The following is a 26,223-nucleotide window of genomic DNA, read 5'->3' as shown; positions in this document are numbered from 1 at the left end:
TTATATATACATATACGTAGACTCATATGTCTAGAAATACGAGATCAAGAGATCATGAAAAAAAGTTACTTATTCTCTGTAAAACTTGGGGGGGGGGCATTACAATAAGAAGTTGTCACAGTCTCAATGTGCCTATTAAAATCAATCTAACAATCTTTCCTTGGTAAAAAAGGGAAAAATAAATAAAAATTCAAATGTGTAAAATTGAAATACTATGCATGTTAATAATAGGAATGATGGAAGGACTTAATTTTAAATGGCAATGGGAAATAATTTCCAGTCTGCCATCCACTAGGCAGCAATTATTCATGGTATTAGGAAAATATTGCAAGAAATTAAATATGAACATAAAGTAAACTATTAAAAGTTTGGCCAGTTGCATCCCATGCCTGCAATATAGCAATAGAATATAGCAGTGGTTATAAATTGTTCCAAAGTCAGTTAGTCACCTGCTATTTGTTAAGCACCTACTATGTGCCAGGCACTGTGTTAAGCACTAGGAATACAAAGAAAGGCAAAAAAATAAAAAATAATCCCTGGTTACCAGGACCCAACAGTCTAATAGAAGCAAACAACATGCAAAGAACAAGCAAGATATAGATGGGGAAATGGCGGGGTGGGGAGAGGGAGGGCGGTAATCTCAGAATTAAGGCACTAAGACTGAGGACTGGGACAGGTTTCCTACAGAAGATGGGATTTTGGTTGAGATACGAAGGAAGCCAGGAAAACCAGGATTAATTAGATAAAAGGTCAGAGAAGCACTATATATTAAGGGAAAATGTCTTGGTGTAAATTCACTAACATAGGAGGAAGCGTGGGAAAGAGTATAAAGTTAAAGATAAAAAGGTAAAACAGAGAAGATGATGTGGTGGGACAGGGGGACACAGATCTCTTGATCAAATGAAAGAGTGAAATAATAAGTTCCAGATGTAGATTATAAAACTGGCATAGTGATAGAGAACTTCAGTTATCTGAACAGGTTTACTTGATTGGTAGAACAGGAAATGGCAGAGATGTAGCAGGCGTTGGCAAAACTCTCCAGAAGTACCCTTGTGAAAAGCATGGAGAGGTAAGATTGGATGACCTAATTAGAAGAGTTCAGAAATGGTTGAATGACTTTTTCACAGGAACTGTATCTAATCCTTCCTCCCCAATGCTATAACTATGCAGCTGGTTAAGTCCAGGCATTAGATTTTACATTTATATATTTTAATGCATTAAATTTATATTCTATTTGGCTCATTACTCTAAGTTGTCAAGATAACTTAATAATGACAAATGTAAAAGTCTATAGTTGGATCCAAAAAATCAACTTCAAAAGAACAAGAAGGAAAGACGTGGCTAGATAGTAGTAAATACTATTAACATTTTAGAAGACTGCCAGTTTCGGATGAAGCACAACTGTAGCATGTGGCCAAAAAAAAACCTAACCAGATGATGGACTATATTAACTGAATTATGACTCCCAGAATAAGTGAGGTGAAAGTCTAGCTATATATACTCTGAGCTGCTCAGAACACACCTGGAGAACTATATCTAATTCTGAACACTCCATTTTGCAAAGAACATGTGTGAGATGAAGCAGGATACCAGAAGAGGATGGCCAAGATGATAAGGGACCTAGAAGTCATTCTATTAACTGAAGGAAACCAAGGGTTCCCCAGCTGTAGACATTTTCAGTTGAAGGTTGTATGATCACTTCTCAGGGAGGTTGTAGAGAAGATTCCTGTTCAGGAAAGGTTCTTTCCAACTCTGAGATTATGTGATTATATGGTTTTTTATTAGGACAGAGAAACTAGAGGTGTTAATATTGAGAAAAGACTACAATCTTAAAATATTTGAAGAGTTACCAGACCCAAATTCTCTTGACCAGCCCAGATGACTGAATCATCTGTTAGTTTGCTCATTGTTACATATTCAGTATGTGTTAGAGACAGAATGTTAACCCAAGATGATGACTTTAAAGATGGGCCTCTATCCAATATGCTAATCTGCCTCTATCTTATCCTGACTCTATTTTTTCCCAGAGAGAAAAACTAGGGCCAACCAATGAATAGATGGTTACAGAGAAGTAAAATTCTGTTTCTTACAAGGAAATACTTGCTGAAGACTACAGCCATTTTTAAATGGAATCCACTGTCTTGGGTATAGTGTGTTCTCCAAGAGGTCTGCAAGTACAATGTGGATGGTCATTTGTTAAAGATGCAGTTTAGAGAATTCAAACTTCAGATACAATTCTAGTATCTATGACAAAAATAAATATAAAGGAGAAAATAGATTCTGATATTTTGAATATCTTCCTTCATATATTTTGGTGGTTTTTTTTAATATTATGAGCAGTTCGCTTCAGACTTCTCAGTACTGACCTTCTAATCAATGTTGAAAGGGAGTTAATCTGTTTTGCCTAGTAAAGTATATGACACATGGCAGATGTTTAATAAATCTTTGTTGACTGATTGACACATACACTTAAACCATATAGACTTTAAGATCCTCCTCTACAAAATAAGACAATTGCATGAGAAAAACTTTAATTTTCTTTATACCTCTAGAGTTATAGCTCTAGATTTTATGCTTCAACAGTAACCAATCCTGAATTTTTGTGAGAAATGATCCCATAGATGAGATTCTGGGCTGATTGCTAATAATAACTAAAGCAATGTGTCCTGTTAACATATCAAGTAGAAGTGCAAATCCAGTTTAGATAAAGAAATCTGAAACACAAACTCACATTTGACTATAATAGGGAAGCAGCAGCCAATGAAATCCAATTACTTGCTCCAGCTCTTACAGATGTGAACATCTGCTCGAGAACAGTGAACATGGTTGCCTAGCTCATATGGTTAAATCTTTAAGGGTCCAAGCAGCCTAAGGACCTGAAAACTTAAGAAATGATTAAATTTCTGTATTCTTCTTGAAGAGCTTGAAGCTGGGAAGATCTAAAGGTTTGCAGAGTGAGAGAAGTTGAAGAAAGGGGAAGGGTAATTTAATAGTCAATTAATATGATGAGTAATATTGTCTCTGCATCCCTAGCTCCCTCACATTCCAGCTCCTGAAAACAGGATTCTATGCCACTTTGGGGCCAACTCTACATCATGTTGTCCTCTTTCTGGCCATCATCCTCATCTCTCCCACTGCAAACTTGAACTCTGCTCCTGGGTATGCAGTCTCTCTGATAGAAGACCTTTCCCACTCTTCTTCATATGTAGTCTTCCCCAATTAAAATGTGAGCTTATTGAGGGCAAGGACCGCCTTCCTGCTTTTATTTGTACTCCCGGGCCTTAGCATAGTGTCTGACATATGGTAAATGCCCAATGTATATTCTCTCTACCCATCTATCTCTCTAGTATCCATTTTTGTCTGTTTAATATTTGTGTCATTCATCTAGTCCCAAAAAAGATCTGTTTTCTAATAATATAAGGTTAGTAACCACTAGTCTAAAATTTATACTCTCAGTTAATGTTATCTCTAATATTTTCTAGCTATGAAAAAATAACTACGTTGTATGAGCAAATTTATGCATACATAATACATACATACAAATAAGTGAGTCTATGGGTATAGAGATATTCCTTTTACAAGCAAATAAAACTGACAACAAAGGTAATTTGAGTACATGCTTAATGGTATGCATAATAATTATTTTGTTACATTGTGATTAAACATAAATGGTAAACAGGTCACATAAATTACAGTAATTAATATTACTTTTTCACAACCAAACCATATTTTTAGTTCTTTATTAGCTCTCCAGTAGCTCTAATCAGCATCAATCCTTCCAGTTTTCTCTGGTACCATGCACTGTTGAATCATATAGAGTCTTAGAGATGGAAAGGGCCTCGAAGGCCATTTAGTCTAGTCTCTGACTCAGTGTGGAAATTCCTCCTATATCATTCTTAGCAATCACTCAACAGACTCCCAGTTACATTGTTGAACTGTCCTCAATTCTAATATTAAACCAAAATCTGAATCATTTTCACTCTCTCCCATCCTCCCAGGACATCTCCCACACCACAGGCCCCAATTCTGCTCTACAAAGCAGCCCAGAACTCTACTTCTTCTGTATCAAATACCTAAAGGACAATTCTTATCCTGAACTTCTCTTATCACCCTGGCCAAAATAACCTCCCATCACAACATCTTTTCTCTATATTATCTTTGTAATCTGTTTCAGGAATTCATCTGCCATTTTCTCCATCTGTTCAATAAGTATGTGGTATATAATTATACAGTTCTGTCTCTTACATAGGACTACAGAAGATTACTATCTTCATGGACTGTCCCAGAGTAAGTAATCCCCTGTAAGTGTTGCCGATTTTATCATTAGCCCTCAGTTCCTCATCTCATGTTTCTCCTAGTCTTCTACCTCCCCCAGAGGTACCTTGAATAAAAATGTACCAAGACGTGTTACAAAGGCATTATCATTATTTTCCCTTTAGGGTATAAAAATCTCTTTCATGAATGAGGCTATGGGCTAGTTCAGAAATAGAGAAATGTGTTTTGTAAACACAAATCTTTGACTAGTAGAGTCTAAAGCATACTTCAGAAAAGATACTGAATCTTAGGTTAGCCATACTGAAGGGACATTTTCATTTCATGTTTAGATGGATTGGCCCATGGGACTACTATCTGCTCTGTTGAAATGAACATCTATAGTCTTTTAAATCTCTTGTGTAAATTATTTCAAACACCTTGTAATTCATACTTAAGTATTACTAGGCTAGTCCATCAAACTAATATGCTGTTTCTGCCTCCTTTTCATCTTATCCAAATGTTCTATATCAGGCATTCTTTAATCAGTTTTCAAGGAAACAAATATTTATTTAAAGTCTGCCATATTTTAGGTGCTGTGCTAGGTGTTAAAACAATAGCAGCCTACAAGGAACTTATAGTCTATTTGGAGAGGTAATAGGTACATATGTAACAGAGAGAATGGCCAGTGGGGAACTGATCTTCTTAAGCAAGAGCAGGGAGCACAGTCTGCTGCCAATTCATATGGGGGATTTGTCAGACATGCTGTTAGAAGTGCAAGGGGATATGTAAGAGAGAAATTCTGTTCCCAGTCAGGCATTTTGTTTGATTACTTTGTGGTTAAGAAAAATTTTTTAAATGGCTGCTGAGCTAGAACTTAGTGTGCGTAATACAAAAAGACATAAACGGCCAAATCACTTTCTTTTTTTCCTAGTGGTGGTTGAAGAAAGAAATGTTGTAATCCTCCAGGTAGAAAGAGAAGCCTTGGGCCCCTAGGCATTCACCCAGTCCACCATGTGTCTAATGAACATATGGTCTAGCTGTTTCTTCTGTCTCTGTTACCTTTATTTGAATGAAAAGATAATCCTATTTTAGATGTATTGAGTTTGAGATGACTTCAGGACATCTGGTTTGAAGTGTCTAACAGACCATTGTGACATAGGCTGGAGCTTAGGAGACACTAGATGCTGAAGATAAAGTAAAGAAATGAGATAGATTAGAGAAAGAAAAGAAGGTCAAGGACAGATCCTTGCAGTATAAACATAGTGAGGGGGTATGATAAGGTGAATGAGTGAAGGTGACCAAGAAGGAGTGGTCAGATGGATAGGAAAAGAAGAAAGAGTGTCACAAAAACACATGAGAATGTTCAGGAGAAATGGATGGTTGACAGTGTTACTGCAGAGACGTCAAGAAAGATGAGCATTAAGAAAAGACTGCCAGATTCAGCAAATAAGAGATCACTGGTAACTAGAAAAAAAGTTTCAGTCAAATGATGATGTCAAAAACCAGATTGCAAAGGAGTGAATGAGAGGAGAGAAAGTAGAAGAGTAAGGGTAGACAATTTTTATTTTCCCCAAAAGTTTTGCTGAGAAAGGTAGTACAGGATGACAGCTTGAAGGGATAGTAGGGCCTACTGAGGATTTTTGGAGGATAGAAGACTCAAATGTGATTATATGCTATTGGGAAGAAGCTAGTAAGTAGCAAGAGATTGAACATTAAGGATGGAGGAAATGATATCTCTGCTATAGAAAACAAGAGGATCAAGGGTACTCATAGAGTGTGTGACCTTAGCAAGATGCGCAATCTCTTAATGAGAGATAGGACTAATAAATAACAGAGAATGATTCCAAGGAAGTGTGACATGAAAAAGAAAAGAAGGAACTTTGACTTTGGACTAAAGAAGAAAGAATAGCCTCTAATTTTTTTTAGCAAATTAGGAGTTGAGATCCTTAGATAAGAGGTGCAAGAAGGATTGCTACGTGAGGTTTAAGGAAAGAAGAGAAGGTTTGGAACAGACACTGTATGGGGAAAGTTAAAGAATCAATTAGGAATAAAACTTTTGTTTGGGAAGCCCCAGTTGAAATTAGAGAACATAAATTTATAGTAGATCCAGTCAGTATGGTTGCATGACTTCCTTCAATTCTGTTGAGCAGTATATGAGCAGGATTAGAGGAAATAGATGGTGGCAGGGATCCAGGCTTGGGATTTGGCAAGACATGAATGTCAAGAGGACATAGGGGCAAGGTTTTGATATCAGTTAATGTGCTGTGTTGAAAAAATAACAAATCTGGAGTCAAAAGACTTCAGTTAACATACCAGTTCTGACTCATTATCTGTGTAACCTTGAGGTCACAACTCCTTTGAGTTTTCATTCCTCATCTGTAAAATAGGGATATTAATATATGCCCTATCTATTTCACAGCATTTAGGAGAAATTATTTTGTAAATATCAGAGTGACTTAGAAATGTTGCTAATCATTACTAAAAATAGATATTAATCATTTATAAATTATTTAACACATCTGATAATAAACTAATAATTATTAGTTATAATTTCAAAGGTATGTCTTGTCTTCTTGATATAAAATCTTTATTTAACTTGTTCTGTTTGAATAAGGTATATACTCACCCTATTCTCTATAAGGCTATACCAGATCTTTTAACTAAGTTTATAGTCCACAATACAGATAAAAAACTTAAAATAAACATATCTCAGATTATCAACACTTTGGCATAAATGAGTTCCAAAGCATGAATGATGCATTCAGACCCTTTCCTGCATTAATGGAAAGGGGGATTAAAAAAACTCAAAGACACTGAGCTCTAGAAGGAAACTAACTAGGAAAGAAATAGGATGAGTTGGATAATGAATAGATGAGAAGGTGCCATAGAGAGGGAAAGAGAGCATAAACATGAGACCAGGTACATCAGGTGGAACAATTTTATCAAGTTAGATATGTTGATCAATAGTATTGCAGGATCACACAGAAGTTATAAATAAAAGTACTTCCATCATGGTATCCTCCCTGAACTTCAGTTTCTTTATCTGTAAAAAAAGTCAATTGGACTAGATACCCCTGGGGTTCCTTCTAGCTCTATATCTATGATCCCAAGCCCAACTTCCCTATGCAACCAATCAAGAACATCTAGTTAGAGCAATTTTAACCAGTGACACGGTCTTTAAAAGCAGGCATGAGATTTAGAGAAGGCTTCACAAAAAATTAGACAGGCCAGTAATGAATAAAGAAATGAGCCTTCACGATAGCTCATTTTAACTCACTCAAGTGTAGAGTCAAATCCTAAACTGAAATTCACTGGGGAGGGTAACAGGGACCACAAGAGGAGGCAAAAAACCAGGTCAGTTACCAGGACCCCGGTCCCTACAGACTTTAGGCCACAACAGGAGGAGGAAGGGAAGTCAGCAATGGCTCTTTGGAGAGATTGCCATTGAATTCAGCATACCCATCTCCAATGAGCATTTCACAGGCTTTCCATAGTTAGTGCTGTGGATGCTCGAGTTACAATAACCTTAATGCTAAAGGTGAATCCCTGAAACCACTGCAAGTGATAGATTTTATGGGATAAGGGTAAGTTATCACCCATCTCTCTGTCGTCATGGACAAAGAAACTCTAGGTATTGGTTGATGCATAGAGTCTGGCTGAACCAAATAGAGAGTAAAAGGATGTAGGATGAAAAAAAATAGGACAAGAAGAGGTCTGAGTAAAGCAGGAAGATGGAGTATACTTAGTATCCAGCATACACACAGTCTGGAGTAAATGAGACTTAGGTTCTCTGAGAGACACCAGAGGCTTTAGATCTTTTTAAGTGGTCACCACACAGTCAGCTACATTCACGTTGCATTGCATTTAGTTCCTTGTCTGCTTTCTTTGAGTTGTACAGACAGTGGGTGATAAAAGACTGTATAGTATAAATAACAAAAGCATAAAGTCATGTAATTTTAGAATTGGGGCTAGAAGAAACTTCAGAAGTTATCTACTCCAACCATCTCATTTTACAGATGGGGAAATGAGGTCCAGCAAGACGAGATGACCTGTTCAGCATCACACAGGGGAGCGAGTGTTGGGATTTGGCCACAGAAGGGAAGAGTTGTTTCAATGTTCAACAGAGTTTCTATTGAAGAAAAGGTTTTGGCCTGAATTAATATAATGAAAGTGGGCTGTTTATGGCTATCAAAGTTATCAGCTCTCTAAGCTAATTTACCTTGAAGATCTATTCACAGAATAAAAACTAAAATATTTCCTGGTATCAGATTTCACCATAAACACAGAACAATATCATTTCTAGGAAAACAATTATTGTAAATGTATTAATATCGTCACAAAGGATGGAAGATACACTTTAAGTAGTTAGCTTGATAGGAGGGATCAAGTTTATTTTGGAATGTGAGGAGGGAGATTAATTTGGACATAATATTTATATTTAATAGGGTAATCTCGTGGATCTATGACCTGATTAATATAAATATGGTTTAAAATGTCTAATGGTCTCCAACTAACAATTTCACTAGGCAATTTTTCTAGCTGCCTCTGACTCTAGAGGACTAATATGGCAACTTCTCCAAAACATCCCTTATGTAATGAACACTAATAAAATCTTTAAACCCTTATTTATAGAGCATGTCCACAGGGTCATTGGCATTCCCTTCATTATTTTTCTCCAGAAGGTTTTCTTCTGATATGCTCCTTGATAAATTTTACCATTCCCTAAAAGCCAGAAAAATATTTTTTTTATCCCAATCACAATGACTTCTCTTAAGTTCTTTGCTACAAACCTCTGAAAACAAAGAGTGGGCACATTCTCAATTTTGACCTTCCCACACACATTACCACCAAATAGACTTTTTTTTCTCATATGGAATTTTCTCTGTGGGAATATAGATTCTGAATTTTAGTGTGCATGTGTGCACATGCGTATACTAACTATAGTCAAGTAAAATATCAAAAGCTATGATACATGAGCAAGTGGAGTTCAAAACTGTTTTGCTCATTTCCCAGTTGTCTCTAAAGTCTTGCTACAATTGAGTTTCTGATACATTAGGAAAAGCTAATAACCTATACTATGAACTTTCTTGGAAAATGAGAAGATCGACTAAGTAAAAAGAAGACAACATACAAAAAGTGGCTTTAGCTAAGCCACCCTTATCTCAGAGCACTATGGTAAGTGTCTGTGTGGTTTTCAATTGGTAAGTGATATGCAGTGCTAGATTTGGAGTCGGAAAGATATGTGTTCAAATCTAGTCTCAAACACTTACTAATTACGTGACTTTGAGCAAGTGACTTGAGTTCTCTCAGCTTCCATTTACTCATCTGTAAAGTGGAGCTAATAATAGCATCTAAAACGGTTATGTGAAGAAAATTAAATAATACATGTAAAGGATTTTGGAAACTTTAAAATGCTATATAAATGCTGGTTCTTATTATTATATATTATCAGATTATAAAACCTAATCCAAAAACCATCAATGGGATTCTAATATACCTCAATGAATGAGACATTAGATAATAAAAAATGGGACAGGAAGGGGTACATGTGGAGGACAGAAAATTAATATTACAGGGAAATTTCTCTTCAGATAATTAAATACAAGTCAAAGGAAGTAACTTCAAGGAACCATTAGAGAACACCACTTCTACTGCCCATAATAGCTGGCTATACCAAATAAGCATTTCAAGAAACTGAGACCGAAAGTAGGTCACATCACTCAGGCCAAGGGCTAGATGGCAGAAAACCATTTGCTCAACAATTAGTGAGCAATTTACCTCTAATTTACCCCCTGATAATCACCAAAATCCTTTTTACTTACCCAATAACTTGATGCTCATAATACTGTAGTGTCCTCTTGAGAGTCTGCTGTATAATCTGAGGCTACAGAATAATAATAAAAAAAGATATTATCAGCAAATCATTGCCAGCCCTGTTCCAAGCATCATAGATAGCTAGGTGGCTACGGATTTATCTAGTAATGTTGTTTGTCTTACAATATTAATCTAATCTGCATTTTGCCATGTTTTTCCCACAGGAACTAAGAGGAGGTCTCCACAATCTCAGACAGTTTCCATCTGAGGTAAACTATTATATTCCTAACAGTTTCTTTGAGATTCTTTCTCCCAGTTATTCAATTCAAAATTGAGTTCTTTCAATGTGCCCAGTATTCAGGGTGAGGAAGTTATTACTGCCTTCAAAGAATTTACAATATATTTGATGAGATGAGACATATAACTATGAAAGACAGTGTCCAGTCCGGTATGGATCTCTGACAAGTCCTGCTATTCTATTTCAACTAGAATTTCAAAAGATGTTCAATCCGGTAGTGAAGTAAAGTGAGGCAGATAAATGAAAGATGAGAGCCAGCTAGATTGATAGAGCATTATTAAGCATTTACTATGTTCTGGGCACTTTACTAAGAACTAAGGATACAAAGAAAGATAAAAATGAAGATCCCCGACCTCAAGGAACTTACATACCAATAGAGAAGGACAACACATAGAAAGCTAGAAAATGGGAGTAGGGTGAGAGTAGGAGTGGGTGTGGATAGGACAGGAGTGAGATGGTGACCTTGACCACATATAGTAAAAGCTCACCTATCAGAGCCCAGAGTGGCTCCAGGGGTAGAGTTTCTTATGGGGAAGAGGTGATGATGAAGACAGGATGATGGAAGAAATTCTCTTTATAAAGAGATTTTGGGGTTTTTTTTACTAGAAGAAGACTGAAAATCTACTGTATTTTAGGAGTATGATTCTAGCATGAGGCTAACAGGAGAAGGTAATTTTAAATGATCCCACCTATTCATGAATAGAACAGGCACCAACCTAATTTTCTCAAGGGCCCCATGGGGTTGTTATCAAAACACTAGGGAATTTCTGCAGCAATCACAAGGACTTAGGGGCAGAAAATTAAATTGCTGCCAACTCCCAAACAGTTCTTGACAAAGCTTTATAATCCTCTCCCTCTCTCTGATAACCCAGGATAAAATATTTTAATCCCATGAAAATCAGTGAATCTCTTCTTAGCATTCTTCAGGCCAGGGAAGATTTCAAATCTAGAAAGTGATAGGAAAGGCACAAAGATCACAAAACACATTCCTCACAAAAATAGAATGGAAGCAAAAGGTAACTTTTTGCTAATAGGATAATCAGTGAAAACAAGAATGAGCAAAATATTGAGTAAATCAATGAGGAAGGGAAAAAATCTCAGTCATAAAACTATCAGATGAGTGATTTGTCACAAGGATGATTTTTCTGTACACAGACCACTCAAGCTGGTGTGAGTTAGTGATAAACTCTGGGATAATCATAAGTTCATAGATTTAGAGTAGGAAAGGACCTTAGAATATATCAAGCCTAACCCCTCATGAGAGGTGAAGTGACTTTTCTAAAGTCACAAAGTTAGTGAGTAGTAGAGCTAAGGATTTGAACCAATGCCCTCTGACTCCAAATCCAGTGCTTTTCTCCATTATACCATATATTCAGAACGTTATAGGTCTTGAATGGGTCATTAATTCATCTGTCTACTGAGACAGTCCTGAACAATTTGTGGTGGAGACTACAGATAGCATCGCACGGAACAAACACGCTAGAATCCAAGGACTGAATAAAAGAGCCAGACCCCAAAACTAGGATCTTGTAATGTCAACTGATCCAGAAAACAAGCAGTAAGTCAAGAAATGACTCTAAGACCAAAAGTCAAAAGCTGAATGGAGGTCACCTTGAAGTAAAATCATAAAAATGACATACTAGGAGGAGGGGAGAAGATGGAATATCAGCCACTGAGAGTTTATCTCATTTGTTTCGTGTAAAGAATTATCCTAGGACCTTATCCTTTTACGTCCTCAACATCCTACTTATGTCCCCTACTAATTCAGATATCCCCACAAAGTTATGAGTTGAGAAAGAGAGGGGGAAAGCATGAGCACAGGGTAGAGGTTCTTTCCTATATTGTTTTCCTGGGTCTGGCTATTTCAGTCTGCATCAATTCATAAAAGTTTTCCCATGACAGAAGCTTAATTTCTTTTAAACCAAATTGGAACTAAGTGCCATAGTCAAGGACATTCAACAACGGCATAGTGGCTAAAGTACTGGACTTGGAGTGAGTAAGACCTGAATTCCTCTGACACTTACCAGCTCTGGTACCATGGGCAAGGCACTTAACCCCTCTCACCCTACTTCTTCATCTATAAAATAGGGATAAAAGGATTATTTTAAGGCTTAAATGATGAGATAGTGTCTCTAGAGAACATTGTAATCTTCATAGAACAAGATAAACATCGGTTCTATTTCCCTGCTACTTAGAGAAGCAGAGCTTTTTCAAGTTATGATCCACACAGTAAACCTAAGGGAAAGAAGACAGCTTCCACATAGAAAACATGGAAACCAAACTATGAATAAGCCTAAAGAGGAGGCTTTTGACTACTGCAGCACAGCCAGGCAGACAGAGGCATCTAAATACTTACAGTAGTGTGCAGGGGGAAAATGTGCTTTAAGGGTTTAACCCAACGACAACCGAAACCAAACTATCATTAGCCATTGGCAGGACTCAAGGGGTTCTGAGGTCTCTGGCACTGGATTGACAATTCCTGAGCCAAGATAATTTTCCCTTTGGCGATCTATCTGAAGGATGGAGAATGCCATGGCAGGACTGGCCTGTGCAATAGGTCTTGTCACAAAACATGAAGCCGGAGACACCAGACATGGGGTCAGTTACTCCAAGAATGGTCACATTTGTACTCAAGAGTAATTTTTCTCTCTACTAAGAATTTCCCATCTTTAAACTCAAAGGGTTGTCAGAAAGTACATTCCTGTGAAAGGAATTGGGCCTTTTAAAGAACTTTTTCTCCCTGTGTAAAGCAATTACTCCTGCTCTCAGCAGGAGTTAAATTTGCTGCCTCTGAAATGTATTAAAAGGAAAATATCCTCTGGGAACATTCTGCAGTTTCAGGTAAGCCAAGTCATTCTATATCAGCCCCATGGTTAACCAGTTCCAATGTGACAATCTACATCTGTAGTTGCTGCTAGACAGAAAATGTCCTGATTTTCTGGTTTATCAAGGTTTATTTCACAGAGGCCCGTCTTTCAAGATACAAAATCACTCTACTTAGGAACCTGACTACCATTTAAAAGGAATCTTCTCACATTTGAAAAAAAATTCCATAACTGACCAAAAATGGTCAAAATACAAATAAAACACAGTCTTCCAATGAGGTACAGTTCTTACCTCCAATCAATCAACAAGCATTTATCCAGCAGCTACTATTTGCTAGACCCTGCACTAGGTGCTAAGAACACTAAGATGAAAGCAAAACAGTCCCTCCTCTTAAGGAGCTCATAATCTAGCTGGGTGAAACAACATGTACATGTGTAGATACATACAAAATAAATAAAAATAATTTTAACTTGAACTTTAATAGTAACTTTAATAATTTTAATTTCACTAGCAGCTGTGAAGATTAGAAAAGGCTTCACAAAGAAGTTGACTCTAAAAGAGCCTTGAAAGAAAAGGCATTTAAGACATCATAAGAAAGGAGTTCATTGCAGCACAGAGGATAGTCAGTGCAAAGGAAGGACACATTGAAGATTGGACAGACTTGGGTCAGGAAGACCATAGGCCCAGAAAAATGAAATTATTGCCCAGGGTTGTAGTACATTATAAAAAACAGAACTAAAAGACTAGCCTGGGTCCTTCTGTTCAGGGAGACCCACATGGGATGACACTCGGTCTTTCAGAGCCTCAGTTTCTTTATCTGTATAATAATATATAACCTGAATCTCTATCTTACAAATTTGTCATGAAGATCAAATGGGAGAATATATATGTAATGTGTTTCATAAGTCTTACTATATAAATATCAGTTATTATTGCTATTGTTAACTTGTTTTCACTCTTTTTTAATGGGGACTTCTAATTATGGTTCTTAAACTGAGGGGAGAAGGGTATCCACACCTTGGAAAGGCAATTACTACCTCATGATTCTCCAACATGATTTTGATCTCTGTACTTTGAAAGCCTAATAATGATGATGATGATAGATGGATTCCATATGGAGATAGCACCAATTCCACTAATCCAAGAATAAGGTCAATGTGTGAAAATGGAATAAAAGCTTTTCCTAGCACCAAAAGCTTTTCAAATCACCAAAATGGGGGAGTGGCAAGAGAACAGGGGGAGAGGGAGACTACACGAGCAAAATTCTCAAAACTAAGATTTGAGATTTCTGGCTAGAGATACAGCCTGGTCAATACGGTCTATTTTGGTATAGACAATAGAAGAATAACTCCTAATATTCTACATAGTCTCACCACCAAAGGGTCACAGGGAAAGAAAGAAGAAATGAGAAGTAGAGCTAAAAAGATGATTGACCAAATAGCTGGAGAATAAACATCAGGGTCTCCCACAGAGGGAGACCACTCTCTAACCCAGTGAATGATGAACTAACTGATGCTGAGCATTTTATAGTGTTTGGTGTGGTTCAGTTTGATTTTTGTTTAGATAGAAGAGACCTTAGGAGCATCCTAACCTTACCCCTTTCCTTCTAAGATGAAGACACATAGGCCCAGAAAAATGAAATTACTGCCCAGGGTTGTAGTACATTATAAAACACAGAACTAAAAGACTAGCCTGGGTCCTTCTGTTCGGGGAGGCCCACAGAATCGTGATTCAACAGCATAGATTTAATGACCAGAGGCCTACAGAGGAAACAGAGTCATTCTCAAGTGTATCCCACTTCTAGGAATTCCAGCAGAGCTAGAAGCAGCCCAGGGTAAAAGGAAAGGACGCTAAACTGAATGTCAGTGAATCACTCAGAGTACGAGAGCCCATCACCAAAGAAAGAACTACAGGGGGGAAGGCCTAGCTTAGAGTGCCATTCTCACCTGGTGTGAGCCAGAAATGCATTTATGCCATCAGCAATGTTTCTCTGATAAGTACATTCCTTGGGGGGAGCGGGGGAAGGCTGCTTCCTGTCCTAAGGTCCCAGATGTACCCATGCTTTAGCCTAGCAAATGATGATCCTTATAATTTTGTTACTAACAAGTGTTGGGCCTTCCCACTATAAATATTTATATGATCATGACTTTTAGAGTTGAAAAAGACTTTGGAAGGCATAGAATAACATTTATAGCTAGAAAGGACCTTAAAGGCCATCTAATTTAACTCCCTTAGTTTTACAGATGAGGAAGATAAAAACTAGAGAAGTTAAGTAACTTTCTCAAGGCCACACAGATTTGACATGATCTGGAATCTGAACCCAGGTGTTCTGACTCCAACTTCAGGGAACTATCCCTGGTGCTTTTTTCCTTTCTTGTCAGTTATGTGCATAATGGTTTAAATTCAGACATTAAAACAGACTGTCAGCTGGTGCTACCATGAGAAAGAACAAATAGCAAATGCATAAGTCATTCTCTGGTTTATGCTTCAATTCCAAAAGTAAATATTATCTAAATTGTTAGTAAATGTCTTAACCTGGCACAAGACCTTGTTATTCTCTAATCCTATGTACTTATGTTTGACATTACACATGGACACACACACACATCAGAAAGAAACGGAAAGAACGATTTTTTTGATGAGATATTCAGAAACTGATATTTTAAGATAAACTATGACATATAAATATGTAATATACGGCACAATCATGCTTTACATATTAATCCCTTTAGAGAGCTTGAAGGCTCTCTAAAGAACAATTGCGGATCAGCCAGCCATGGCCTGGGGAACCATATTCTGAGAACTATTTGTTTAAATCATTTCTTCAGCCTTAATTAGAAGTGTTTCCATTAGGTGATATCAAGTAAAACTGATTGCTAAGTCCAATACTTAGGAAATTCAAGCTTAACTGTTCAATGTTAACAATGTTTCCCTATCAAATAGTCACATGCATCCTTATAATCCAGGCAGAACCAATTAAGTTAGAGAAGCAAAGGGAACACATAAAGATTCTTCTTTATATGTTAGCTGAGACTCAGTATACTGGCATTTACGGGTTCTTAGTTGGACAACTCCAAGGCACAGAGCAGAGAGAGATTATAATCTCACTGGTAAAATAAATCAAGGACATCAAAAGAGAAGATTGATATAAGTTTACCAACATAGAAGGGGTGCTGTGAGATCCAACTGAAATAAAATTTATAGAAGTACCTTGAAAACTATCATTGTCACACTCTTGCACAGTACTATTATTATATAATGAATGACAGCATAGAGCCAGTTGCATAAAAGAAATCATTGCATCACTATATCACTACCACATTTGTTTATTTTTTTAAACCAAAGTGACTAAAATAGCTTTAGTTCTGAGTTACAGACAGTAAGCAATTTACTTTCCCTTATTATTATAGAGTAGTTATGATTAAAATTAAGCACCAGAAATTTTTGACATGATTCCAAATAAAAAAAGCTACTAGAAGGTAGTTTGGAAATTCATTAGCACATAGATTTAGGTATGATGTGCTAAGTGAATCTGAAAGCAAATGCTGTCCATCAGGAAAGCAGCCATGATTCAGAAGTAGATTGCCCTAAATAAAGGCTTGTCTCACGTAATATGAAACGAGGGAAAGCAAAAAGGGAAGGGAGATGGTTACTATCTGTGTAACTTTTGGCAAGTCACTTAATTTCTCCAGCTTTCCTCATCTATAAAATGAGAGGTCTCTGAGGTTCCTTCTAGCCCTGCAGCTATGATTCTTGCCAATACTCAGAAATATGAGTATGGCTGCACTAAATGTCAGTTTAAATGAATCTGGTTTTAAATAATTCAAACAATATCCTAAAACAATATATATTCTCATAGTGTGGTAGACCGGGTGATTTGACTCCTTTACTAAGCCATCCTTTTCCAATATTTACAATTTCTACGGCAGCCATTAAGACTAAATGATCGTGTTGATGATGTACAGGAACTACTACAAACACTTAGCATGAGTGCTTACCACTAGCTCACTTATGGTTGCTTCTAGGTATTTCAGTCAAAGCCATATCAGCAAGGCCCATCCTTAGCTAAAGAGTAACAATGATGCTTTGCCTTCAGTACCTTCCCACCTCCGTTTTCTTGGCTGTTTTTCAGCTGTCAGGAACCATCTTTCCTCCCCATTTCCTCAACACTGTTATTGCCCTGAGCTCCCCAACCATCTGTGGAAACTCACCCAGGCCTGTTTCTTCAGGTGGTGCCTTATTCAACTCAAATAGCATTCTCTCCTCTTTGTTTCCTCCACTGCCCCTAGGTAAGTCAGTAATTGGCTGCTTAGTGGAGTTAGCACTAAAAATCAGTCCAAATACCAAATTCTTTATAGGAATAGGGTTTATATTGCTGGACTGCTTCCATTGTGTGGAGCTAGGGCGCTGTTTTAATGTTTAAAGGTTGCCTGCAGTCAAAACATCAATAAAACCCATTAGGATACCAGTCAATTCAATACAACCAGTGGATTGAACACTTTTTGAAATGTGAATGAACAGGCAGCTGTCAATGTAGGTGAATGTGTTGAACCTCTGTGTTTTCCCAGCCTATGAGTCTTTGGCAACATACAAAGCAAGGAAATATAGACTGTAAACTAAATATATCATTGGAAGTCAGGACCTCTGTCTTAGTCCCAGTTGTGTAATTGACCTTTTGAAATTGTTCAGGGGGTCAAGGCTTCACCTGGGACCCACAGGCCTTGGGAAAATGCCTCCATTTCCACATCTGGAAAATACTCTCAAATATTTTTGTCATTCCCAGAGTCATGATGAGGTAGAATTACAACAAAATTCCTGAGCATTTAACAAACATGACATTTTTGTCCCGTTGGTTCCAATCTCTTAAAACCATTGGAGTATGCATCATGTGGAAGGAAACCTGGGGACACTATTTAAAGGGATGGCAATGATAACTTACTAAAAAGGTTTAGACTGGTTTAAAAAAATCATTTTAAAATAACTTACTAAAAAGGTTTAGACTGGTTTAAAAAAATCATTTTAAAATAATAAATGTGCTATTTGGGGTATAAGAAAATAACGTGACTGACCCTCTTTCAGTAAATAGCATCCTCTGAACTATTTACCCAATAGTAGTGATGGATTTGACAGTTCTATCCAAACTCTCACTCTGAGTCCTGCTAGGCTTAGTAGTAGGCATGGGAAAATGCATACTACTGGGTATGGGAGATGTCAGCTGTGTCCACAGAATGGAGCAAAATTAACTAGTACATGTAGGGATCAAAGTTTCAGCTTTGGCTTGATCTAAAATCATGTTCTGATCAACATAAACTATCCCAAGTCATCATTTTTATTGGGTCAAATGAGGCAAAATTAATGTAATCAGCTTTATGATAACTTCTGTCCCATGTTTAGTTCTTTTTACTTTCAGAATGTTTTTGAAAAGTACACCTTTGACTCATTTTAATACCTCTTCATAAAAAAAAGTAATTCATTCCTTACTCAGTGTAACTCAGCTCATCAGACTTATCTGAAGGTTCAAAGGAACAACTTGAAGGGGACAGATCCCTGAACTGTTATCTCCCTCTTTAGTGAAATAGGACTTTGTTTCAAACAATCAACCAATCAACAAAAATGTATTAATTGCCCTTCCTTGCCAATTACTGTCCTAGGCTCTAAGGATTCAAAAACCAGTTCCAAATCAACAGACTACAAAAATCTTCCTGTTTACAAACACCTCCAGAGAAGATTCCACAAATTCCCTTGATAACTCATCCCAGTGCTTAAAATCCTCACATCTGGGAAATTTTCTGTATGTCAAACCTAAATCCCCTATGATCCAACTTAGGCTCATTTCCTCTTGTGCTCTTACTGATGATAGAAAACAGCTGCATAAAACCATATTCCCATGTTTGCAAATTGTTAGCATGGCACTTCTCAACCTTTGTCTTCTTCAAACTAAATCATCTCTATATCTTTAATTTTTCCTAAGAGAGTTTTTTTTTTCTGTGACAATTTAGAAGTGATTAACTTATTTGCATTCTGAGCTAATTTGCCTTGCATGTCTTTTACATTCTTCCATGTCTTTTACATTCCCTGCAGTAGAGAATGGAGCCATTAATGTCATATCAGTCATATCAATAGATATGTCCATCCTAAGGGTCCCTGTCAGGTTCTAAAACTAGGTATGGATGACCCACTCAGGTACAATAAAGGACTCTCCAGGAAGATGAATTGATTCTGAGAGCTCTTGGTGAGGGACCACATTAATTTCTGGGATACTGATCAAGTCCTTATACTCCTTCTTCCGTAACCAAGGATCTACCATGAACAGATAAAAATCCTTTAGCTGATCCAAGACTGATTCAACCAAAAAGGTACTGTCCCTCCCAGAGCAAAGAAATTCACTATACCTTATGTTAGACCACACTGATAAGCATGCTTCAGCCTTCTTGCAGTCCTAAAATCAGGCAATGTAGTTATGTATGCCCTACAGAAAACATCATCCAATTGGCAGATAGTACAAGTTCATGAAGTGCTTCTCCACCTCAGTGGGACCCAAGCAACTCTGAAAGACCTGAGAACTCTAATCAAAACAGTCAATGACCAATCATAATTCTACTGGACTCATGGTGAAACTACCTCCTGACTGATAAGTTTTGAACTCAAAGTCAAAACGAAAACATTTATTTGGACAAGTTCAATAGGAGAATTTTTTTTTGCTTGACTACATATTTGTTTAAAAGGATTTGATTTTTCCTTTTTCAAATAGAGGAAAGTGGGATGAAAAGAAAGTACGTTTAGGATAATTGGGAGGAAAAGAAATTTAATTTTAAAGAAAAGAAAACCAGTGGACTGAGTGCTGGCACAAAACTTCAACTCTCTTAGATCATCATTGTGGTTCCCTTTGAATACCTTCTAAGTCATACTTCAAATCCTTCAAACAAGAAAATTGGATGATCTGGAGAGAATAGCATAACACCTACTGTACTGAAGATTGTGGCTCAAATTCTGCCTCTGGCACTGCCTATGTGACCATGAACAATTCATTTAACCTCTCAGCTTCAATATTTTCATCCATAAAATAACATTGGTAATACCTCAGTAGTATTTTCCTCAGAATTTTTTGTGAGGTTTAAATGAGATTATATGTTAAACATACATGTATATATACATAGCTGCTATATATGTGTATGCATATATAACATATGTAATGCTATATAAACATTAATGCACCATATAAATGTCCGCTTATACTTTGAGAACATTGTACTTTCTTAGTCAGAGACCATCATGCTGAACACATCTTCAAAATGTCATCCATGTCAGCCATGCATATAACTTCTGGTTGTCTATTACTGAAATAGCATTTCAGGGGGAAGAATGCCTTTCACCTTATCCCACTGGACTTTCACAACTCTGGAAGAAAAAATGAAACTGATCACTTTGTGTCTGCCTTATTTAAATCTAATTCACAAGCAAATGAAGACTCACCCCATGACGTCATTGGTCAAAGTCAAAAATGAAAGATGAACAATGACAACTCATACCCAAATGCACAGAGACTTATCAAAGAAACTCTAAAATAGTTAGACTAGCAAGTCTTATTTTATAATTTTATTTCTACCAACATTAAAATATCAATCTATACCACAACAATGATATTTTTTCTAATTAATTGTTTTAATTAGATTTTTTCAGTGATCAAACATTTATTTCTCTCTCAAACAAAACCTTTATAACAAATAAAAATTGTCAAGAAAAAATATCTTGCAATGGCTACATCCAAAATTATATGTCTCATTTTGCAAATTTAATCTTTCACCTCTTTTCAAGGAGATGGATAATTTTCTTCATCATTGATGCCTGTCTAGAGCATTTCTATAAAAATATTTTATAAATGAGAAAGTAGGAATACTGGGGTCATAATTGTTTATGTCTTCCCCATTGCCTTTTTATAAGCAACATTATCAGTGGACTTTTCCATTCTTTTGGGTTGATTCTGATCAAATAAAATTCAATAAGGGATGAATGTAAAATATTATATAAGGGTACAATCAACTTCACAAATACAAAATGGGGAAGTCATGGTTAGCCAATAACTGCTGGAAAGTATTTAAGGGTTTTACTAGATTTCAAGCTCAATATGAGTCAGCAGTAAGATGTGGCAGCCAAAAAATCTAATGCTATCTTGGGCTCTTTTAAGAGAAGCATGGCTTTCAGGAATGGGTTGTTAATGGTCCCACTGTATTCTGCCCTCCACAGACATCATCCAGAGTATTGTGTTCAGTTCTAGGCACTGTTGTATAAGAAAGATATTAATAAGCTGAACAATGTCCAAAGACGGGGCTTGAGTCCATGCCATATAAGGATATGTTATAGGAACAGGCTATTTTTAGCCTAGAGAAGAAGCAATTTGTTCTGATGTGAGGAAAGAATCCCTGACAATTGGAGTTATCTATCCTAAAGTAAATTGTTCTAACTTAAGAGCTAGTGGGTTCACCCTCCTTGTCAATCTTCAAGTCAATGATAAATGATTAGCTGTCTAATACATTATAATGAGGATTCCTTTCCTATGTTAATTACATAGCTTTCTATTTAGAATAGATCACTACCTTTGTTCATGTCATATTCATAATGAAGCTCCTGCCAATATCACTGATCGTTCTAGATTTCCCACTATCTCCCAAACTATCAATAGTAGTGATGGCTGGTACTATACCATTCATATTCTTTCACCCACATGTCTATCACCCTAAATAGTAGAAGACAGTAGACAAAGGGAAAGACTTATTATGTGAAGAAATAACATCCTGAAGAAGAGTCTTTCATGAATTATAATAGAAATGGACACCATTGGGAATATGGACTACATTTCTAGTTTACATGCTGGTAACATAAACTCCCAGCAAAATCAGAAATTAAATAACATATGTGGGTAAACTTACCAGGTAGCTAACAGGAAACTCCCTATCAATTCTCAACAAAGTTCAAGAGTGGAAAACCAAGGTGTAACAGTAAGCACCCCAACATGCATAGGAGGACCTGCTCTTATAGGTTCTTTGATCTGCTTCTTTAAAAGGAAAGGCAACTTTTGAGGGGTTAACAATCACTTTAATCAATCACATATATCATTCAGTTAGTTCAGGGCAAAAAGTCAGCACCCTGAAATTCAGAGAAAATACGGAGAAATCAAAGATCAACACACATGGCTTCCTCTGTCTGACCATATTCAATACATACATCACAGTTCAACAGACAGGTCCAACTGTCTGACCATAATTACCAGAAAAAGAAGCACTGACATCTGGGTATTCAAAAGGGGTGGGGGGGGGGGGGAGTGGTCTCCTTAGCAGTTTCCCAGAGTCCTCCTCTGACTAAACAAACACTTCAGTCAATAAGCCACAAAGTAAAACCTTACCCTCAGAGTACTTATACACTTTTCAGAGTCAGCAGACATGACTCTCTAACCCAGTGCCTCAACAAAAAAAAAAATAAAAGGTACTTGGGACCCTCCTACAAAACAACTCCCTTAATCAAGCTTCCCTCAATGGGCAGATCCAACAATAGGTGGGAAAAATCTTCTTTCATCACATTATTCATTCAGAGGCATTTTAGTAAAACAAAAACAGCAAAAGATTTACTTTGCTTGGCTCTAGCAAGGAAAACGAATGGATCTACACTGATCACATATTAGCAGGTTGTGTGGTCTGATGAGATAACAGAGCTACAAGGACTCTGGGGTCTCTCCCAATTATATTAAGGTAGAGGTCTTAGTCACTAAACTTATTTGTGCCTAAATTATACCCTCTTCAAAGTAAGGTTCATAATGTATTCTCTCAAGCGGAAAAAAAATGTGGAAGACAACTTTAAAAGATTATACCACTGAGATGCTTGGGGAAAGGTATTAAGAAATATTTTGGATGGTAAAGTCATTGTTTTTCCTCTGCTGAATATTCCATGTCACCATCTGTTTATCCTAGAAATTAATGAAAATAAAGGGTTTGTTTGTTCAATCATGCAAAGGGTCATTATAATTCAAATTGTTATCGAAGGGGGAGACTTTCATAATACCTTAACCAAAAGACTATTTAACTTGTTCTCGTCAGAATCAGTCATTACTGTACTGCTGGAAGCTTATTTCTCTCTGTTTCTAGTGGCAAATCAGTAACTGGAAGAGGGGGAGTGAGAGAGGATGTGAGTAAGAAAGAGGAGATTGAGAACAGCTGTCTAAGAGTGGGAAATGCTTCTGACAGAGTGGAAACTTTTTCTTTTTCAAAACCTTCCTCTTTAGAACACTACATCAGTTCTCACTCTTACTCTATTTTTTAGCTTCACAAATATCAGTCAAAGTCTAACCCATATAAGTTATGTAAATAAATATGCATTCATACACACATCTACATATCCAGCACAACAAGGGTTTTTGATGTTGATCAAAAAAGAGTAAGAAACTGATTTGATACCATTCAGGTTTCCTTTAATAAAAAAAAAAGCTATTAAGCTGAATTATTTTATAAACCTTAAAAACTATAAAAAGGAAGTTGTCTAGGGAACCTAACATTGGGGCATCCATAGTTCACACCACATGAAACAATTCATAAAGGGTTCATTTCTTACATAGTAAATGTTCTGTAATCCTCAGTTCTCTGGGCATTTTATCCCTTCCAGATAACCTCAATCCCATTTAGCACAATGAGCTCCCATGGAGTTGAAGTAGCTCCTAATGACTAAAATATCAGGCCATGGTGGTAAAATAATAATTTGTTAATGTTAACTCAAATTATCCATTGATGATCTGGTATTATCTCATGGCAACAGCAGGAACCCTACTAGCCAAGGACATTACAATAATCTTACATTCTAGAAAATTCATTGTATCATCAACACTAAATATATCCAAAACTTGGGTGTCAAACATGGGTTGCCAATCAACCAACAAGTTTTTATTAAGCCCCTACTATATGTCAGGCACTGGAGATAGGGAATAGGGGCTGTACCTGTTCCAGAAAAAGAAATTCTCTCTATGCAGGGTGGCATTTTTTTCCTGCAATTTATAACCTTAGAGATAGCCTAGAGCACATTGAGATTAAGTGATTTGCCTAGGGTCACTTAGCTTGGCTATAGCAAAGGTAGGATTTGATCTCAGATATTCCTGGTTCTGAGGCTAGCTCTCTACCCACTACTCTAAATCCTCTTTGGATGTAAAGATAAAAATGAATCACTCAATTGCCCTCAAGAAGCTTGCATATTTTTTTCAAGAGAAATAGCATGTACATAAATAGGTGTATATGGAATAAATGCAATCTGTCCATATTCAAAGACAGAGTAGGTAATTTTCTATGGAGAAAAAATTTAGGGACACTAGGAATCTTTTCATATATACAAATGCACACACCCAAAACAAAACAGAAATATTCCATCTGCTGACTGATTCTTGAAATTCTTTTCGTAATGGGGAAAATCCTTTTAATCTACAATCAGATAAGGCTGAAATACGAGTACCCTTGGGAGAGTTAAAGCATTGACTTATAGCAACACTAGGTATAATGACTCAGATCTCATCCTTTTTCAAGTATATTTTGAAAATAAAAAAAAAAAAAAGTCGTGAAAGGAGCCAGGAAAAAAAAAGCATTAGGTAGCCAAGGACAAATTTTGCTTACTGTACAATTTCTCCTAGGCCCTAATCTTTAATCTATCAAATGATCAGTTATTCCAAGGACTAAGATGATAATTACCAATACCAATGTTCCTTGGCTTCCATTTTCCCATTAACTCCTCTGCAAGAGGTCCATATCTGTTTCAGTTATCTTCATAAATTTTTGTGATATATCTCATAAGTAGGTCAACTATATCAATAAGCTTCAAGGCATTAGCAATATCAAGTGGCAGGCTGTATCATCTATTGGAAAAGATGCTTTATTATGACCCTAGCCAAGAAGAGCATATTTTTTAAAGATTTTTTTAAGATTTTATTCATGCTTTTAGAATTGTGTTAATGTCTTTATTATCTCACTATTGAGTACTAATTTCAGATGTACAATCTTAAGCAAAATTATTATACTTATTGATATCACTTGAAGCAAAATTACGTAACCTCCTATTATATGTGCTCAATTGTTTCATTAGTTTAATAATTATTGTGATCATGATTGCTTTTAATAACCATTATTATAACACATTAGGTTTCTAAGACCAAAGTAAGAAGATTGACAGAGAAAATTATTCAAATAATTCAGGCCATTCTAATATAGAATTTTTCCCTGAATTCACTCAATATCGGAATGATTTGGATTTTCTTGTTAGGAATGAAAACCAGTTTTGCCATTGCAAATTCCACCTACAACTTGATTTAGAGTTAATCTCTCTCCCAAAGGTATAGAATCTCTTCCAAAGCCTATGGAAGGAAGATTTCTGCTCACTCCTCTGACCAACGCAAATTCCATAGGATTCTTCTTCAACCAGAAAGTTAAGTGAGTACGTCACAAGCACTCACCTATGGAAAGAATTTTAATTAAGGCTCTAAAGGATAAACCAGCTTTTCTTGACACAATGATTTTAATGGTACCCACAATTATAACAGAGAGAAAAAGAGACTTTCCAGCTTGCAAACACTGTCAGGCCCACAAAGTATTTATTGATTTTTGTATTGGGGGAAATGATAAATCTCTCATCCCCAGCAACCACATTAGAAGCTGCCTCATTTCTGTCTTGAAACATCAGACAAAATTACAATAGTCTAGTGCTAAGATTTTCTCTTCCTCTAATTCTCTGCTCCATTACAACACAATCATCCACTCATTATGAGTCCTCAAGATGAATGCTTTTGGAGGACGACTCTTTTATCCAAGAGTTAAAAGATATTTTCATTACATGCATCTAATCTTGTAAAAGACTTTAAATGGGCAATTAAGCATACTTCAAATTTCTATGAAATTGTACTGGTTATTCAGAATGTAGTGGCAGCAAGTTATTTGCCCCCTTGACCTTTGCAGTCAGCTACTACTGTTATTAAAAATTCTATGAAAAATAAGCTATCTTTTATTTCTAGA

At 36.5% G+C, this 26,223-nt stretch overlaps 1 protein-coding gene across 1 annotated transcript in view; it reads right to left on the bottom strand.

Moving 5' to 3' along the window:
* Positions 1-26,223, bottom strand: part of GUCY1A2 (guanylate cyclase 1 soluble subunit alpha 2) — a 446,276-nt gene that overhangs the window by 384,771 nt on the left and 35,282 nt on the right. Inside the window, exon 2 of the mRNA XM_072611211.1 lies at positions 10,077-10,138. Within this exon, the coding sequence (XP_072467312.1) occupies positions 10,077-10,138 (62 nt within the window). The remainder of the gene's footprint in view (positions 1-10,076; positions 10,139-26,223) is intronic.

This window comes from Notamacropus eugenii, chromosome 5, assembly GCF_028372415.1.
Source record: "Notamacropus eugenii isolate mMacEug1 chromosome 5, mMacEug1.pri_v2, whole genome shotgun sequence".
NCBI classification, from domain to species: Eukaryota; Metazoa; Chordata; class Mammalia; order Diprotodontia; family Macropodidae; genus Notamacropus; species Notamacropus eugenii.
This window is presented reverse-complemented; position numbering and strand designations above follow the sequence as displayed.